General features: G+C 39.9%; 2 protein-coding genes across 4 annotated transcripts in view; one reads left to right on the top strand and one right to left on the bottom strand.

Moving 5' to 3' along the window:
- LOC108725551 (serine proteinase stubble) overlaps positions 1-9,012 on the top strand; it is a 38,357-nt gene extending 29,345 nt beyond the window's left edge. For both annotated transcript variants that reach the window (XM_018452634.1, XM_018452635.1), the window contains exons 2-9: positions 2,924-3,013; positions 4,516-5,405; positions 5,851-6,110; positions 6,390-6,771; positions 7,090-7,607; positions 7,677-7,974; positions 8,058-8,183; positions 8,275-9,012. In XM_018452634.1, coding sequence (XP_018308136.1) covers positions 2,932-3,013; positions 4,516-5,405; positions 5,851-6,110; positions 6,390-6,771; positions 7,090-7,607; positions 7,677-7,974; positions 8,058-8,183; positions 8,275-8,433 — 2,715 coding nt within the window. In that variant the 5' untranslated portion in view covers positions 2,924-2,931 and the 3' untranslated portion in view covers positions 8,434-9,012. The remainder of the gene's footprint in view (positions 1-2,923; positions 3,014-4,515; positions 5,406-5,850; positions 6,111-6,389; positions 6,772-7,089; positions 7,608-7,676; positions 7,975-8,057; positions 8,184-8,274) is intronic.
- LOC108725552 (pheromone-regulated protein PRM7) lies at positions 9,013-17,479 on the bottom strand. 2 transcript variants are annotated; one of them, XM_018452636.1, is made up of 7 exons: positions 17,335-17,479; positions 16,546-16,832; positions 14,577-16,002; positions 13,523-13,734; positions 13,042-13,227; positions 12,370-12,568; positions 9,013-9,682 (listed from the first exon to the last, which is right to left on the bottom strand). In XM_018452636.1, the coding sequence occupies exons 1-7, from the start codon at positions 17,369-17,371 to the stop codon at positions 9,543-9,545; spliced, it is 2,487 nt and encodes an 828-aa protein (XP_018308138.1). In that variant the 5' UTR covers positions 17,372-17,479; the 3' UTR covers positions 9,013-9,542. The 2 variants fall into 2 exon arrangements, with proteins under 2 accessions (XP_018308138.1, XP_018308139.1); XM_018452637.1 differs by having other exon boundaries at positions 12,427-12,568.
- Positions 17,480-19,387: the final 1,908 nt, after the last annotated feature.

The following is a 19,387-nucleotide window of genomic DNA, read 5'->3' as shown; positions in this document are numbered from 1 at the left end:
GCGTGTGTTGGAGCTGCTCGTCTCACGTTTCCAAATATTTTAATTAAACAACGCAGGTACGACTGTATAAATCACGCGTGATTTATTCATACTCATATATTCGTTTCGCTAACGATGGCAGATTATGACGGCTGATTGAGAAACTCATTTACGAGGAGCATAATTTTACGACTGCGTTGTACATGTACAACATTATTCGAGCGTAACTATCCAGGTGCAAAAATTCGCCTAGCGAACCAGAGATTCGATCATTATGAATATTAATTCGCGTTTCCTTCTGAAGCCCGTTTAACACGCGAGCTCTCAGGCGAACGCTTATTGCAGCTAATGGATAAATCCGCTATCGATAGAGTAGCTCTTCTATACAACTCAGACGGTCATGAGAAGATCGATAAACACGATTTGAAATCCGCGATCACTGGGTCATCCGGCGCTTCTTCTTGCTCGTCCTTGCTACATGTTCTGCCTCAAGTGGCAGCGACCGCAGCTACCGGTGCAGTGAGAGAAGTCGCGGCCAGCGACAGTTCTATATTCTGCTTCTTGACCTTGTCCCAGAGCGGCCTCCGGCGCAAACACTGTCTCAAGCATGTAGAAGTAGACTTTGCACAACCCGATTTTACAACAGCCGTTTACATAGAAAAGCCGGATATTAATTCCAACACATATGCGTGTACATAGTTCTTCTATTTAAATATAACTACTTGAAAACTTTATGTTAAATAAACGTCAACTCGCTTTCTGACTGAAATTTTAACGTAAGTAATCATTTGTAAATAATGTAACGATGTTATAAAATTGTAAAATCTATAAAATCAGAAGTAAGTAAACAAAGAGAGTATATCGTAACAATATTTATTAATAATGCCAAACAATTTGACATACTTCAGTTCACTTAGGTACTTAAATATTTATTGAAAGTCTATAGGCTTGTGGATAAGAAAGACAAATTTTTACGTTTTATAATTTACCGATGGATAGCTAATCACAGAAACGTTGCAACACTTTTTTTCGATGGGTTTCGAAATGCAGCTTGCTCACCGAGCGATTGGTTACTCATGAATCTGTAAATAAAAACCAATCTCTCAATGAATAGGCCGCATTTCGAAACCCATCGAAAAAAGAGTGTTGCAACCTTTCTGCGATCGGCTGTATATGTATAAACTTGGAGTACAAATGTAAATTCTGTAGTAGGAAAAGAAATATCCATTTGTCGAAACGTATTCAACTTGTCCATCTAGTTTCTCTATATATCGAGAAAGTTACTCAAGACGCATATCCGGGATTTTTATATTCGTAAAAGTTATGTAAGATGCGATGCGTTCGATAGAGTCGTATTCCAGACGCAACTCCTATTCGTCATATTCCGATTTCAAGGAAGTTACAAAGAATCGAATTTTATTATACAAGGAGGAATATATCCGTTTGAAAAATGGCCCAAGAAAAAGATACAGAAACAACAAAGATAGTATATGATATGAAATAATTATACGGGAATAGATACCTATCTTAAGTTTTCAGAAGTCTTTTACACATCCGTTGAATACACTTCTAAAAAGATGCGAGGAACATTCGAAACGCGTAGCATCGGTGAAGATAATTTCAATGATGATGACGAGACAGTTCCAAGACGATGGTATCCTCGATCGAGCATTCGAAAGCGAGTGAAATGCTGCGTCGATGACCTGGAATGCTGGGCCAGAATTCGGTGACAAGTCGGTCCAGGGTATCTTTTTTGTTCCTGTCAATGTGTTTTAGTGTGCGTCCGATGCACCTGTCGCATCGTCGAGATGCCATCTCGGATCGTTACAAAACGATCGACTAGAAATCATGAATTCTTTGTACGATCCTTGGAACGTCCTGATGGTTTATAGGATGCACGTGCCGGCAGTATATCTGCCGACCCACAGGCTCTATATGTATAATTGTAGCATTAAATCATAAAATTTAAATTAAACGACTTAGCCAAAGGTTTATATAAATATATAACTACAAAAACCGTTCGATGCACACAGGCGGAAAAATGGTAATGTCGATCAAAATTGAAAGATATGAGGCGAAAATAAATTCAAAGCTTGTCTAATCTATATTAAATTCTTCTATTTATATCAGATCTATGTTGAATCTGAATTTTAAGATAGAACTTAGTAAATATAGAAAGCCACTTTTATTCTTGCTCTGACTTTGTCAATTTAAATATAAATTAGATAAAAAAAATAGCAAACCTTTACTGATCTTGGATCATATATTTGTTAGTGTTGGATATGTAAAATCTATTTTATCCTGTCATTTTTATCTTCTTTTTTTCATCTCGTCACCTGCAAAAAGACATATCATCGAAAGCAAACACACATTGCGGAAATTTGATAAGCACGCAGTTAGTATTCCCGAGTATTCCATGAATTCTTCTCTCATAAGTAGTTATATTATATGAATTATAGCCATTTAGAGGATATGTAAGAAATTATGATACTTAGTTGCGTGATCTTCGCGATACGCTCGTAACGATTTACTTATTTGTAGTTTCACTGAGAGGGAGAGAGAAAAAGCGCGCGGTTGTGAGATTAGATACGTCGCTGAAAGGGTTAATATGAGAAGCGTGCAACGGGAAAGTGAACTAGAAAGGAGCGTAGACGTGGCAGACAATAGACAATGGACGCGACGAAAGAGTGAGCGTAGATGCTCGCATGTTGCTGACAAGCTCTTAATATATAGAATTACAAAATTTATATCGCCTGTCTGCTGCAATCGACGTAGTAGAGCGCGGCTGTTAACAGCATCGGCGTGGCGCGGCTCGCGTGACTCCCCGAGATTTACACTCCTCCTCGGGGAGAAGCGCTGCTCTAAATTGACACGTGCCAATGACGATAAGCAGCCATCGGACGATAGGTCGGCCACCGAATAACGATTTCGTTTTTGTTTTCAGGGATCAGGATGCGGTGGATCGGTTACGTGGCCACGATTCTCTGGTGGTCGGGCATCGCCAGGTCTCTCAGTACGCTGAATCGAGGTCACAGTCAGTAATATTCCTTTTGGTGATTTAAACGCGCCCGCACCGTTTCGGTATCCATCACGGACATATATACTCCCTGTAGTACGTCTTTTTCGGTGCCGCGAACACCCACCCCGTCTCCCTCGCGCGTCGCGTCGTTTCAATTCCTTAGGTACTTTCGAGCGGCCGAATGCACCTGCCGTTCCTCCTCTTTTCTCTCACTTCTCCCTGTCTTCATCTCGCACTCGTCCTCCCTTTGAGGCATCCTTCTCCCGCGCGCGCCCGAAGATTCTCCATAAATGTATAACGCTTAATTGGAAGGAGAACTCGGTCAAGGTGCAGTCGGTCGTGCACGAGCGTGAGAAAAGAAAAGCGAAAGAAGGTGCTACTTTCTTTTTGTTTCGATGAATCCCCAACCGAAGGGAGAACCTTCTTTATATATTATTTTTCCCCCCTGCTGTCAGATAATTGACCCGCGCAATCAGCTGTGAGCTTTGCCAACAAAGACGCGGTGTCTAGACGTTCGTATTGAAAGGAAATACTTTGCTCGAAGTCAAGTCGGACACACTTTATACGTGACAATTTCACAGGCAGAATAATCGACGATAAACCGTAATGTACATAACGATACTGACTTGCACAATTTGTAATTTTTGTAACGAGATCTGGCCGGCGAATGTCGAACGACATGAACGATCAATTCTCGAATAGTGATTCGAGTCCATTCAAAGACAACCCGTGCAATAAAATCTTCTTTCCTAATGTGGACTCTTCCCCTTTATAACGTAATGCAGGCTGACACGATCGTGTTTCTAGCGGTGAAAGCGACTGCGTGAAGCTCCTACATCGCCGCGGTCGTAATTTACGTTACCCGAGTCTTACCGTGACTCGGTTAATGACTCGGCCCAGGTCTACGTACTCCTTCCAGTTATTAAGTTTCATTTTTTTTTACACGATCTCACGCGTGCTTCGACAAGTGGTACACTTTCACCGAACTTGACGGCGAGGTAGATCTCATGTATAATATGTAAGACAGTCTAATTGTCGAGCATGATATGACCTATCGTACCGTACCGTGCGACATGATGTCACGCAACGTCATCCTTTAGTACGCCCGTCAAGTTTAATACATGTAATCTCGTTACTCGGGGCAGGTTTCGCCCGATTTTTCGGAGGGCGTGCGTAGAAACACCGGTCTCTCACGAAATTATAAGTTGTTAAATTCGCCAAGACAGTATGATCGACGTTAGCGTGCTTTCATCGCGCGTTTAACGTTACAGCGCTGTCTGACTTCGGACTCTGACGTGAGAAATATATAATGTAATGGAGACGTGAGATTAAAGTCAGTTACGTTTAACGGAGAACGTACGTAGGAAATAAATGAGATATTCGTCTTTTGTCGGCTCGCGTTCCTTAATACCGACGTATAGTCCAAGATTTCAAGATTGAAACCCGGTTGGCTCCGCCGATTCGTCGAAAGATATGGGAATGCCTGAAATAGTTAATTTATTTTCCATTTTACGCAGGTTACAAAATCACTCCGAAACCGTGTAAAGTGCCCGGTTCGGAGAGCAAGGAAGGCACGTGCATGTTTGTGTGGGAGTGCATCAAGTCCGAGGGGACGCACGTGGGTGTGTGCGTGGATACCTTCATGTTCGGCAGTTGCTGTATTCACAATACGACGGTGAACACGATAGGCACGTTTTACCATCCTCATAATCATTATCAGCAGCACCAGCAGCAACACGACGGTACGACGAGTACGCTCAGGCCAGGTTTACTTCTGGCGGAGCCAACCGGGAACGAGACCATCAGATTAACGTCGACGTCCCTCTTGGGATTCTCCTCGACAGCGTCAACCACCACGAAACCGAATCTCCATCACTTCTCGGGATCTCACGGTTTCGTAGGCTCGACCAGACCGATGAAACCATATTCGCACGGTGTCGGAAGGCCTTTGCAGAAAAGGCCGCACGCGAAACCAACATCCGAGCACGAAGTCGACGTCCTGCAGACCCCCGCAGTGTCCTCCGCGTCTACGGACACGTGGGCGGAAGGAAGACCGCAAGAAACGAAGAGACCGGGTCATCACTCGGGTCATTCTCATCATCACAAGACGAGGCCGGACGACGGAACGCCGAGTGACAATCCATCGTCCGTTCTAAGCCAGCCGGGTTTCAAGGACAAGCTGGAGACACACAACACTTTAATAGTACGCTTGCCGGGGAAGGAGCACGCCGATGATGAAGTCGTTGATTCAAGTGGCCTGAGCAAGCCCAACAAACAGGGCAAACCGGGTAAACCGGGCAATCAAAGGCCCTTTGAGTCGAGACCGGACGATGGGAAGACTGAAGATGTTGATCTCAGCGTGCAGGAAACGATAAATCGACCGAATGTCAATTCCGTCATTGAAAGCGTAAGGAAGGAAATTTATTATTATAACTCGTGATGACTCTATGATTATAACTCGTGATTCAGCGAGATAACTTTAAAAGGATTTCTTGTATAACATTCTTCTCTTGTCGTCGAGAGTTCACTTTCCTTGGATCAGTCAGGCACCTATTTCGAGAGTTTATTTAAATTATAAAAGATACTTTGTCCATTTTGACAATTATAATAAAATTATATGAAGACGGAAGTAAAAAAAGAAACTGAAACTGTCTCGTCTAGTTTCTGTAAAAATTGTACATTGCATTTATTAACAAATTAGCAATACTGGGATTAATATTTATGTGATGGAAATTTAATAAAAATATTCCTTTGACTCTATGTAGTTAAGGAAATATTTACATCGCAGCTAGCAAAGCTATTTTAGGCGCGATATAAGCAGCGAGTTTAATGGAATATCGATTTTCCGCCAGGAAATGGGGAAAGAGACGCATCCGGGCTTGAATTTCGTGCACACTGAACGACCGCACTGGGCAACCAAGCCAGCACAGTCAAAACCATCGTCGACGGATTTCTCCAAGCCGTATTTTTCAATTAAAACGACCACTTATCGACCAGTAAGCAGTCAGCCAGATCATAGACCGAATTTTATCTCGAGGCCCAACTGGGTACTATCCACAAAAACGTCGACGACGACTGTCAGGCCGACGTATGCCAGACAGCCTTCCACCAGGTATGCAACTAGTTTTTAAGTCGTCTGGTTTAAGTCGCAAAATATATATATGTAAATCTATCGTTTCTCCTCCAATAGTTTCTTTTACATGTATTATGACGCAAAATATTTATATTTATATAAATATTTATGTAAATATTTTGCGTCATAATACATATAAAGTGTTATATCATCATTATCGCAAGTAAAGTACATGTATTTAGTATATCATTAGTATATCAGTCGTATTTTACGTCCATTGCATATCGAGCCCAACTTAAAATTTATCTTTCATTCTAGCACAGCCGGATCCGTGCCACAAACCTCTCACTGGCAAGTGACTACGGAACCGGCATTCGTCACAAAACAAAAACCGTCATCGTTGTCCTCATCCTTGCCAACATCATTCTCCTCGCTTTCATCATCGTCGTCGTCGTCGTCGTCGTCATCGTCGTCGTCTTCGTCTTCGTCGTCTTCGTCATCCAAACCGATAACCGCAATTACTGTGCCGGAAACCGTACGAATTCCGTCTTTAGGTACGAGTTCTCATTTCTGGTCAAACAGCTGGACACCACCTAGGCCGTCCTTGAAACCTCACTGGACCGACAGTCCCAGCCTTCTTCAGAATGGCCCGGAAAATTTTCCTCCGCGACCGAGCCTAAAGCCAACCGAGTCGCAACAGGTAGGAAGACGTTTTCTTTTCTTGATAGGAATTAATTAATGCTGCCATAATTATTCTTTCCTCTCGTTCTCATGTTTAAATCATAAATACATAAAGTCGAAAGCGTAAACGCGGACTATATAAAATTCGTAAAAATATTAAACATAAGATTTCTCCCGATTATGGAAAATGTTAATATTTATTTATTCTTACACACATCAACTGATACTTATTAAAATATTGATAAATACATCGTTAAAATTTTAGAAAAACAATGGGATCTTATTTATAACATTGCTAACGTTAACAATTGATTTCCTGATGTTTTCCATTTTGTAGAGCACCGAATATCAGAAGCCCTTGGGTTCGGCGCACTACATAACGACGTCCCACTTGGAGACTTCAACTAGGCCGCGGCCCACGAAGAAAACCACAATGCAAAGCACGACACCATCCACATTGACGTCCTCCGCCAGCGGTACGATCAGTCCGACGAGCACGACGGCAACGATGACGACCACGAGCAGCACGACCAGCGCAAGCAGGACGAGTGCCACGAGCGTCACCACGACGCAAGGATTGTCGACCACCGAGGTGACGGTAAGCGAGAAAGCAACGGGTTCTGTGATGACGGTCGCGGCCGCTGACGAGAGCAAGAACATGCAGTGCGGCGTGCCACCGTTATTTCCGCGACCGGAAACGAGGATCGTCGGCGGCAAGGACGCGTCGTTCGGCCGATGGCCCTGGCAGGTGTCCGTACGTAGGACCTCCTTCTTCGGTTTCTCGAGTACTCACCGTTGCGGCGGGGCGGTGCTCAACGAGAATTGGATCGCCACCGCGGGTCATTGCGTCGACGAGTGAGTATGCTACATTATTTTTATCGTCCTTCACTTACGACGTGCACCGTTAAATCTTGTCCGTTTCAGTTTGCTGACGTCGCAAATCCGGATACGAGTCGGCGAGTACGACTTCTCGTCGGTACAAGAGCGACTGCCCTACGTGGAACGCGGAGTCGCCAAGAAAGTCGTGCATCCCAAGTATAACTTCTTCACGTACGAGTACGACCTCGCGCTGGTGCGCCTCGAAAGTTCCTTGACGTTTGCCGCGCACATCTCGCCTATCTGTCTACCGGCCACGGATGACCTCCTGATCGGAGAGAACGCGACAGTCACCGGCTGGGGAAGGTTGAGCGAGGGTGGAACGTTACCTTCTGTATTGCAGGAGGTAATTATCGTTTTGACGATTAAACCCTTTGGGTTTATACATTCCTTCAGATTCCTCCAACTTTTATTATTCTCTCTTTCAAGGTCTCTGTGCCGATAGTGAGCAATGACAGGTGCAAGTCGATGTTCTTGAGGGCCGGTAGACACGAGTTCATACCAGACATTTTCCTCTGTGCTGGTTACGAGACTGGCGGGCAGGATTCGTGTCAGGTACGTGCATAAGAATACTTAAATTGATCTACTCTAGCTGTTCATGTATCAAATTTCCACTGAGCGACTTTTGCGTTCTTGCATCACACAGGGCGATTCCGGAGGACCTCTCCAGGTTCGCGGAAAGGACGGCAGGTATTTCCTCGCTGGTATCATATCCTGGGGCATCGGTTGCGCGGAGGCTAACTTACCGGGCGTCTGCACGCGGATATCCAAGTTCGTACCATGGATTTTGAAGAACGTCACTTGATGTACTCGACGATGAACGCGAGGAGACGACATAAAGCGACTCTCGAACTCGGACGAAATTTATCGCACAAATAAGCGATTCGCAGTGTCGTCTCATGCGATATCAAAAGACATTATCCTAGAATTTTCACGCGATTGAAAATACGACTACTATATCGTTTGCATTTATTTATTTGCATTTACACTGCCACTCACGGAGTAAAGATCCTGGTTGCTATATATATGAAAAAAAATATACCCGGCACTAGAAGATGTGAGATAAGATCATCGCCGGGAGTTATCGAATATACGTATATATTAGTGACGTATGTGAAATCTCGTGCATTGTAGCAGCACAATGAACTGTATTTATACATAAAAGTACGTAAGGAAATAATATATTTGCTAGATTAAGGCTAAATAAACAAGGGAAGTCTCAATTGCGTAATAAAAAGATCAAAGGAATAGTCCGATAGATTTCAAAGATACATCGTTATCATTCTTGCCACTTCGATTCGAATATGAAATACAATACACAAAGACACACACACACACACACACACACACACATACGCGCGCGCGCGCGCGTATGTATATACTAAAAAAAATTACGAAAGAATCGTAAATTTGTAAATTACATAATTGTCGACCTATTCTATTGTTGTAAAGTCAGTTTTAAAGCCAGATACTGTCGATCCTGTAACTTAGACGAAAGAGCTAAAGAAAATCAGAGAAAAGTATGAATTTTTTTTACAATAATTGCGATTTCGATTCTCGTAGTTTTCGAAACAAACGTATAAGTATCTGCTTTTATTGATTAGCAAGATGTATAGAAAGTTTGTCCTTCGCTCTACAGCGTGAGACAGCTTGAAATATTCTTCCAAATGCTCAATTCTACACATTTCAAGTTATGCTCACTGTGTGGGGGCTACTTTTTTTATCTTTAATATTTCTTTATTTACAAATAGGAATTTTTGTACAGAGCACAATATTAATTGCGTATACTTGATAATAATTGTGTGCGAGCTAATAGGAGAAGTCCACATTATGGAATTATTTATAAGTGTCGTCAAATAAACGAGTGTTTATTTAAACCTTCGATCTAAATCATATATATATATATATATATCCCTACAATATTCTCGAATTAAGCGGATCGTCCACTCGACCGGCGATTAAACTCACTGAAGTCTCGGTGTCGACGATGAAATAAAGGAAGGGATGCAAAGCTGTAAAGGGTTCAGGTCCAGCTCTTTCGAATAGACCATTACCTAAAAAAAAATCATAATTATTTTGCAAACTTTTACAAAGAATTATTTTAATCACAGAAAATATAAAAAATGTTTTTAATATTTAATAATATTTAAAAATATTTTTAATATTTTTTGTAATATGCACGTTACATTTTATAAAAGACAAAATAAAAAATCACGTACTTTCCAAAGCAATAATAATATTCAACAAAGATAAATTTGCAAAAAGAGTATTTACACAGTTTAATCTTTGTCAGTTACAGAGCTTAAAAATTTTGATGTGCACGAAAATGTAGCAGTCTAGCCGCGCATAATACAAAGCTAATACTTTGTGTTATTTTACGTAGTGCAGAGGAATTAGGAAGACGTTTAAATTACGATAGAAAAATATAAGAGGTTTGAAGTTAAAGTGTTAGCGAGGAATCAAAGCTATATTTTAACGCATTAGAAGAGAAACTATACAGGATGTCTCATTTTAATGTCCCACCCCAAATAACTTTTTTATTTTTCATCTTAGAAAAAAATGTTTCAGACAAAAGTTGTAGACAAAAGTAATAAAATACGTATATGTATAAGAATGATTATACATATTTTTATACATATTTTCTCTAAAATCGAACGAAAATTGTTGATAGTAATTTGCGTTTCAGAAAGTGCCGTTTTAGTTTAAACAGCATTTTAATATCTTATCTTTTAAACGACTGGCAGACGTAATGCATTGCAGACCAATCTTTAGATTTCTAGATGCCCAGTTCATTGACTTCTAATGCACGCGTCCTTCCTTTCACTGAGTTGACAAAACTTCTTGCCGTTGTATTTTTACGACAGTTAGTTTTTATACGAAAGGAAAAAACGTAATGTCATAAATAACAGAGATATATAAATATCTAATGCAGTAAAAACAATATTTCAATTTTTTTAGTGACTATTATTATCAGCTTGATAAAAGATTTTACTTAACTGTCATTTTAACTGTATGTCAAGCAAAGAATCCCGTTAAAGAAACTGAATAGATAGTTAAATGATGTTATATTGTAAAATTGTAACTCTAAAAGTAAATCATAATAATCTCTTGTTTTTTAAATATTTTATTATATTATCATATAATTCGTATTTATTTGAAAATAAATATATACACGCCAAAAATAATCGAAAAGATAATTTCATGGAAACGCTGCAACGCCACAATGATTCAGGAATCCTCGGTGAATGTAAAAAGTGATGGCGCAAGGTCTTTTATTGACTTCCTTTACGGACTTGAGCAGGATATCAGCAATTAAATTCAATGAACTGAACAACAATACTGAGAATATTTCCAACAGTAATCGATAATTTTGCTTGAAGCTTCGCCTAGTGGCGTGAAAATAAATATTGCCTAGCTATTCGTCCTCGGAACTTATATTTTCGCAGATACGGTTCATTTGCATCTCGTGACTGCATTATCATTTTTCAAGATTAAATCCTGTAAATTACATGGAATTCATAGAAATAAATACGTTTTTAAAAAAGCGTTTAGCTGAATTATCTGCTAAATTAACTTGTAATTTAACAATGCATTGAGGAGATAATGACTAATACTCGCATAATTATCGTAAAGATGTAATTTAACGACTAGACATTCGTTTCCGATAATTTCTCAATCTTAAACGAGAAAAACGTTTTCGAATAACTTGGAAAATCTTTGATAATTTTGACAGTATCTTCGAAGCAACGGTCATCGTTAACGATACAGTCGGAGTTAATGAAGATGCATCGGAACGTGAGAAAAAGCCACGACGGAACAAGCGGAAGCGAAAAAGAGAGAAAAGAAAGTGAAGAAACGACTGACAATGAGTGGCAGGCAGCAGTAGTAATAGCCGACCGTCGTTAGACGTGTGTTCACTACGTAGACGGATACATTGTCGCCGCCGTCGTTTACAAATTATGTGCGCAAATTATGTTTCTGGAGGATACTCGAGCCGTTCGCGTGAAACTTTGTAATTTCACTCGTTAATGCCGGATATTGCGTCAACATAATTATTTCTTCGAACATTATCTCCAACGCGACGTCGCTATTCCGCCATCCGCCTTGCCGTTCGTTTCTCTCTTCCACGACAAATTAAATCACCTAAATGCCATTCAATGCCAATAACATCTGATTAATCGAGCGCTCGAAACGTATCGGAACACTAATTTCGAATGCTACCTAAGATGGTTTAATTCTAGGGAATCAAGTTGATTACTCGTATCAAGTTGTCAGGCAATAAATATAATCGCGCGTGAAATAGCATCAAGAACGGAGAACGTGGTGAAGTAATGAATAATAAGAAATAATGTGTAAAATATGTATCTGATAATGTTAAATATATGAAAAATCAAAAATTAAAATAAACTCGTGCATTTTATCGATGAACGGATAGTCAGACGTTTGACTCGCACTGACAGCGCTTTATTATTACATTTAAAGGCAGAAGGAAGCAATTTACAAGCGGTAAGAGAAGCGAAAAAAGGGTAAAATATATATTTATGAAATGAAGGAATACTGCAAATGCTAATGATTATATATGTGACGCGTAAAATTGTATAAATTGGATGGACTCTTAAATTCAGGATGTTCGCATTAAAGAGCGAGGAATGCAATTACACGCGTGGAAACGATTACCGTTACGGGGTAATTGAAAGGAGAGTGCGATAGTGCATGAAAAGCGTAAGAGAGTAAAAAGAACCTGGCGGTAGATATCGATAATAGTCCCTTCGAGGTGGAACGACATTAGACGACTCACGAGAATGGGTCCGGTCGGGTTTCATATAATTCCTTATATTGACCCCTATACTCTGTTGCACATCTCTAGCGTATACACCGAGATCGGATGTCATGGGCGATAAATCGGCTACTCTTGGCTCGAACACATCCAGGATGCCCAGCTATGAAGGAAACAGGTAAATGAAGGAAAATCTTAGAGAGATTACGCAAATATCGAGGCAAATATACACCAGTCACGCATAGGTGTCGATAATAATCTTGATTTGTCCTTCCTCAATCTTAACCTTCTCCATTCACGAAACGTTAAAAAAATGTCTTTTTGTTGTATTCAAGATTATATACGTCTTAAGAAAATCGCTTGAAATAATTTGAAACGAGTAAACATCAAAGTAAGATGTAATTTATAATTAGTTGATATTAAATAATTATTTCAGGTTTTTATGTGAACTTCTCATTACTCGTGAATCCTTGAGATATAAAAGTCTTTAAAAATGAAAAACTGTAGAAACTGTGGAGAACCACTTGACACCTTCATGCGCGGTTGACTGTAAATCCGGAATATATTTTTCTATTCGGTGTCTACATTTGGCATTGGTAGGACATTGACGTCAAAGAGGACGTGTTATCCGCTTACTCTTTGCAAAAATGACGTCAATGTGACGAAACCACGCAGCATGAACGAAGGTATAGTGGCCCTGACCCAAGTAGGCTGTAATCGCTTCCTCAACAATCTCAATGACTTTCCGCTAAGATCCCTCGCCAGACGAAGCGTGTCCGTTTTATCCGTGGGCATGAAAAGTATAATGTTGTATCGGGGATCCTTAAATATTAAGAAAATAAGAGATTCTTTACATTGTTCAGTTGTATACTTGAAGTTATTTTAGAAAAATTTATGTTAATTTTAATTTCTAAAATCCAAATTGATCAAGACTATTTATTTAAATATTATCTAAATAAATATTCTTTCTTTGCCTGTATAATGTATAAAATTTTAATTTGAAAGAAAGCTAGTAAAAGAAGGATAGAATAAAATTAAAGATTGATAAATCAAGCTTAAAGTAATTCTCTCAAGTTTTGAAAAAGATGAATTATATTGAACTTTCATGCAGACTTACGTCCAAAGGAAATTCGAGCGCGACAGCTTGCAACGATGGGAAATACGCGAAAGGCAACACGGCGATGTATCTCGAAGCCGATACCGAGGAAATGTCGCAACCGTTCACCAAAAACGACATCTCAGCTGATGAATCTCCGATGGAGGATTCACTAGGGTTTACTGTATTATAAGACTTCCAAATTTCTAGATTTTGCATCCAAATACCTTCGTCTGAAAGATAGGAAATCGAATTCCATCAGTGGGAAAGAATTCTTTTTTAAGGATGTTTTATATTATACATATTTTCAAAACAATAACAAAATTACAGATTATTTTAAATTACGTTAAAAAATTATACGACAAATTTGGTTTACTGGATCATAAGTTATTTTAATAAATAGTAGTATCTTTTAAATCTGTGCTCTGATAAAAATGAAAATATAACATAAATTATAAAAATCTCAATTTTTTTATGTAAGTACATTATGTATTCAAGATTATTTATGTAGAGTTACATGCATTGCGATGCATGAACTAGTTGTCCAATAAATAAACAAAATATTTATTTGTTTTATATTTTTGTAACTAATCAGTGAATCGCAATGAAACATTGCATAAATTATTATTATAAAAGAAAAATGTAAATTTTTTTATCATTGAAAAAAATTTTCATTTTTAACAATGGAAATAATAGCAAATAAAATAATTAAACTACAAAAGTGTGTTATTAAACAAAAATATAATCACACAACTTTCATACGTGTATAGTTTATTTGAAGTGTAAATATTAAACATATTTCCAAATTTAATTTTCTTTGAAGAGACTGTACGTGTGATACATTCTTAATCTCATATAAATGCAATCTAATTTCATTTTTTCCGCTAATAAAATATTTGATATTCATGATTTGATATTCGCAATTGCATAATTTATGTATAGTAGGTAATTGCTACATAAATAATTTATTATAGGAATTTTCCTGCAAGACTACTTAGGAAGATTTAACTCGTAGCTTTTAATTCGTAATACGAGCAACATTTATTCGAAAAAGATATTCGTCAACAGAACGTACCTGGATAGCTAGAGAAATATCCGCGCAGACTTCTCGCTTTGCGTTTACGAAGATTCGGCGATCTATCCTGTAACTCATCTTTAACGGTATTGCTGTTAATTATATTATCTGTCAGATTAGTTATATCTTTCTTCTTTCGATTCGAAATCGTATTTTCATCCACAAGAGATGCGGCCGTTTGATTATCTATAGAACTCATCGTAGAATTCGCGATCATGAAGTTATTTTCAGCAAGATTGTTCGCGTTTGTTGCTGAGACAGGCGGTACCACGGTGGTGACAGAATTAACTGCGACAGCATCATCAATATTGGTCATCGTCGTCATTGTGAGGTCATTTACAGTGGTCATTCCTGGCGTATTCTCGACCGAAGTATCTGCCGATATTTCGGTACTCGATTGCGAATTAACGCCGTTCATCATCACCGTTTCGGTAACGGGACTCGAGATAGTCACGTTCGCGCTATTCAACATTACTGGTACCACAGTAGTTAACGAATTCATGGTAACGGTACTCAAGATCGTATTGGGAATAATTGTATTAATGGGCGTCATGTTGACTGAACTCGCGGCTAATGCGTCGGTACTTGGATCCGCGACGATTGTAGCCGGTGGGTCCGAACTCAACATATTCGTTGTCATTGGTACCTCGGTATTCGTAGCGAAAGTTGAAACATCAGTACTCATCGATACCGTCACGTTAGCATCAGTCGCAGCTGCTGTTGTCATTCCTGCGTCTGTCGATGGTTGAACGCTCTCGTTAGAAACGCTGGCACTCGTTGCACTATCGCTCGCGATGATTGTTGGGGAAGTTTGCTGATCCTGATTGTTCGCGACGGTGACTACAGTTGTAGTTGGAATCATTTGACTGTCTGTGTTTACTATCGGAGTAATCGGAGTATTCGGCGAACTCGCGACAGTTTCCGCACCAGCGGATGGAGTCGGTTGAATACTTTCGTCGGAAGTAACCGCCGTTAAGGAATTTGTCGATTGCGTCGGCACTGTATTCTGGACAATTGTTCCGGTGCTGGTGACCGGAGCCAATGTCGATTGTACATCGGTTGCACCCGTCGATGCCATCGTGACAGTTTGCTGAGTAACGCCCGCTGCGGTCGATGGAACGACTGTTGTTTCCGCACCAGCCGGAGGAAGCGTCGTGATTGCACCCGTTGATGTTGTCGTCGTCATGTCCGGCACATTCTCAGTGTTTGCCATCTCTGTTGATGGCATGCTTGAGCCGATCGTGGATGTCGGAAGTTCAGTTATACCTGATGAGTCTTCCATGCTAACGGTAACGTTCGCTTCTTGCTCAATACTCGACAAATCGAAGCCATAAAATCTCAGAATGTCTTCATACTCAGGACGGAGTCTGGTATTTTCTCTGCTTAGCGTCAAACCGCCCAGGAAGCCGTCGGCGTTAAGGTAGCTCTTGAAATCAATATCAATAAAAAGAATTTATAATGTGTGTAATTTTCTGATTATTTATAACACTTTAATTTCATTTAATAACAATTATCAATTTGTTTTAATATCGGGTTGCTCCTCGCCCTAATGAAGTGAATTGCAATGTTCACGAAACATTGGCATTTTAATAATGGATCTAGACACGGAAATAATTCACTTAGCTTCTGTATAATTATCAATTTTGTTTCTCGGAAAGATGAATACATTTAACAATAAAAATTCAGAAAAAAAATGTCAAATCATATATTTAGAATAATACGTCACATCGAATTTGTATGAGACGTGATAGAAAGAGTCTAAAAAAATGTATAAAAGATATCCAGGGAAATATCTTTCGGATGTCTTCACAACGTCACCTAAGTATTCATATCAGTCTTGTTTGTGTTATTTGCACTTTTTGCATTTTCGCTTTCTCTCTCTTCAACGCCCGGATATATATTTATTTCATCTTAAGTGCAAAAATTTTGAGTGATTTCAAGCAACGCGAATAGATCTATCATATCTTACTCGTAATCGTCGGTGAATATCCCTGAAACCGATCCTGGTAACATCCCGATTGGCTGGTAGACCTATGGCCTCGGCGATTTGTTGACTTCCTCTACCCGCGGATCCTTCGTAGAGTGCCGCTAATACGAAGGCAACCCCCGTTGGCGAGAACGCGACGTTTCCACGCGTCAAATATTGCTGAAGGATCCTCACCCCGAGCTCGTTGACGACATCGGTGATCGCGTCAACTGGACGCTGCGTGTCCGCGCGATACCAAGGATCGTACCTGTAAGCGAACGCGGACGATACTGCTGCAACATAACATCAGTAGGAAACTTTAAAATTCATAACATTGCGTGATTCGACGCGTTAGTACATATCATTTGTTTCTCTAAATTGAAGTCTTCCCACGAATAACACTGCCAGTTTCTTCACGAGTCGCAATCATATTTTTTAACATGACTCTTCTGAAAATCTACAATATAATTCTATCTTTACTTTCTCTCTTTGTATAATTCATACAAAGAAAAAAAATTAAATCAAATATTTTTATTTATCTACATTTATTTGTTTCGCTTTCGTTACGCGAAGGAGAGGCTTCAATTTTCAAGCTCGTGACAATCGCCTTGCCAGATTAGTCCTCTAAAGGAGCCTTCTGACGATATGGCCAATGTACGCGAGATTGTCAAAATATTACACACATACAGACACATGACATGCATAATTATTTACATATGAATGTAGACCAATTTAATGAAAAGTTGGCTTATGTTGGCCAAATCGCAAAGTAATCGAAACGGCCTTACGTACGCTGCAGTATCACGATCAGGTGCAATGGCTTTCCCATTGTTTCCACTGCTTCCTTCTCGATGCTCCGATCGTTACGTCGAGCCGGAGACGGAGACGGAGTCCGCGACGAGATCCAGCCGGTTAGGTTCTAGTGTTAGGATTAGCCTTGGTCGTCCGCGCTCTACGTCGGGACTGGCTCACGTCGGAACGCGCGGATCAGATACGCTAGGCTAACCGCCTAGCTCGTCGGGGCTCGTGGTTCGATTAAGACCCGCTCAAGGGGCCCGTCCGAGACGCGCGAGGCCCGCTCAAGGCCCACTCTTGAGGGGGCCCGTCCGAAGACCGCCGATTACTACCGCGACTTCTTAAGTGGCTAAGGTCGTAATCCCCGTTAAATTGCGCACATAGCTTCCCTCCAAGCCGTCAATTCCTTTTCCTGCCGCTCTTCGTCCCTATTCTTTTAGAGGCTTCTATCTCCCAGCGTTTTCAAGACAAGAAGGGGATCTTAAGTGTGTCGCTGCATCATCTGTGCTTAAGTTTATGATCTTGAGTACCATTGCGGCACGTGAAATATGTACGTGTGCGTGCTCTATTCACAATTCAATGACGAAGATATTACGAGTCCATTGAAGTAAGTATATCAGTCACTGACACAAGGATATTGTGACGTAAGTAAACTTTTTCAGGATTCATATTATTTGGTCAGATTGTCACATTTTTTATATCGTTCATGTAAAATTCAAATTCATTGTTAATTGAAACTAAAGAAAACGCGAAGAAACGTTACTTGCGAGAAATTAATTGCTTTATTTAATTAATTAAAAAATCAATTATAATTAATAAATTAAAAATGATATCAAGCTTCAAAATTAAATCAATTAATAAAAAATCGATTATAATTAATCAAAAACAGACGTATGTCACGCTTTCGTGTGTGACAAAATGTTTTTTACACTATTTCGCGTGTCACATCGTTGGTGCACGGACTGACCTCATTCGTAATACACTAATCGAGCGAGCCGAAAATTTCTCTCTCCGTCGATCGGCAGCGATCGCACGTCTATATATCTGTGCCGATCACAAAACTTCGAAAATATGCGGATATTATCGCGCGTGATAACGGTAGTGGCGATCGGCGGCGGCCGCGCGAAGGAATATAGTGAAGGTGCGGCGAGGATCTGCTTTCGACTGATCCGAGTGGGAGGATCTCCGCGAATGAGGCATTACGTAATATCGCGGTGACTTTTACCGCGCGTGCCGCAGACGGCTGCTGAATGCACAATCCAGAATCCAGGATCTGACGCGACGCGCGAGCCAACAATGGAACGAGGATCATTATCCTGCGCACGCCAAGCACAATGTCTTCGCGTGCGTTCTTTCTCATCCTCTTTCGTTCCATTGCATCCCGATTTCCCTCGCGAAACGGATTATTACCGGCACCGAACGGAGTTTGGCGCAGGGTCGCGTACTACATCCTCATCTACACGGAAAGAACGATTTTGTTGAAGTATCTAAAAACATAACCAGATACAAATCTGAAAATAATTTTGTTGTATCATTAAAATAATTACGTAGGAAACTCAAGCATAATGAACAATGCTGCAAAAAAATTTCGACATTCTAGCCATCAGTTTGAATGTACTATATAATTATTTTAATAATCCAACTTTCTGTTCATATCTGAACTTTAAGATATTTCAGCAAATCGTTTTTCTCGTAAAACCCTTCCCACGATATTCACCGAACGTTTTTAAACGCACACGTCGGGTCGGAATAATCCCAAGGTGATAAACTTGACGATGATTGATGTGCAATTCGTTCAAGTCAGTTTCAACTGTCCGTTCAGGATCGATAAAAAATAGACCCATCAATTTAAACGTAATCGTACAATAAAGGAACTCATCTACTATATTTTTAGGATTTTTTGTTTGTACTGCAGAATGTTATTTAAAGCAGTAATTCATAAAAACTAACGCTTATACCCGGTATCTTTAGTAATTATTTTTAATATAATGACAGAAATTTTTGAAAAGCCTTTCTTATAAAAGAATAATTTTTTTAGTTGGTTCTACAC

This window comes from Mycetomoellerius zeteki, unplaced genomic scaffold (genome assembly GCF_001594055.1).
Source record: "Mycetomoellerius zeteki isolate Tzet28-1 unplaced genomic scaffold, Tzet1.0 scaffold35, whole genome shotgun sequence".
Lineage (NCBI taxonomy): Eukaryota > Metazoa > Arthropoda > Insecta > Hymenoptera > Formicidae > Mycetomoellerius > Mycetomoellerius zeteki.
Note: the sequence above shows the minus strand (reverse complement) of the source record. Positions and strands in the feature narration are given on the sequence as shown.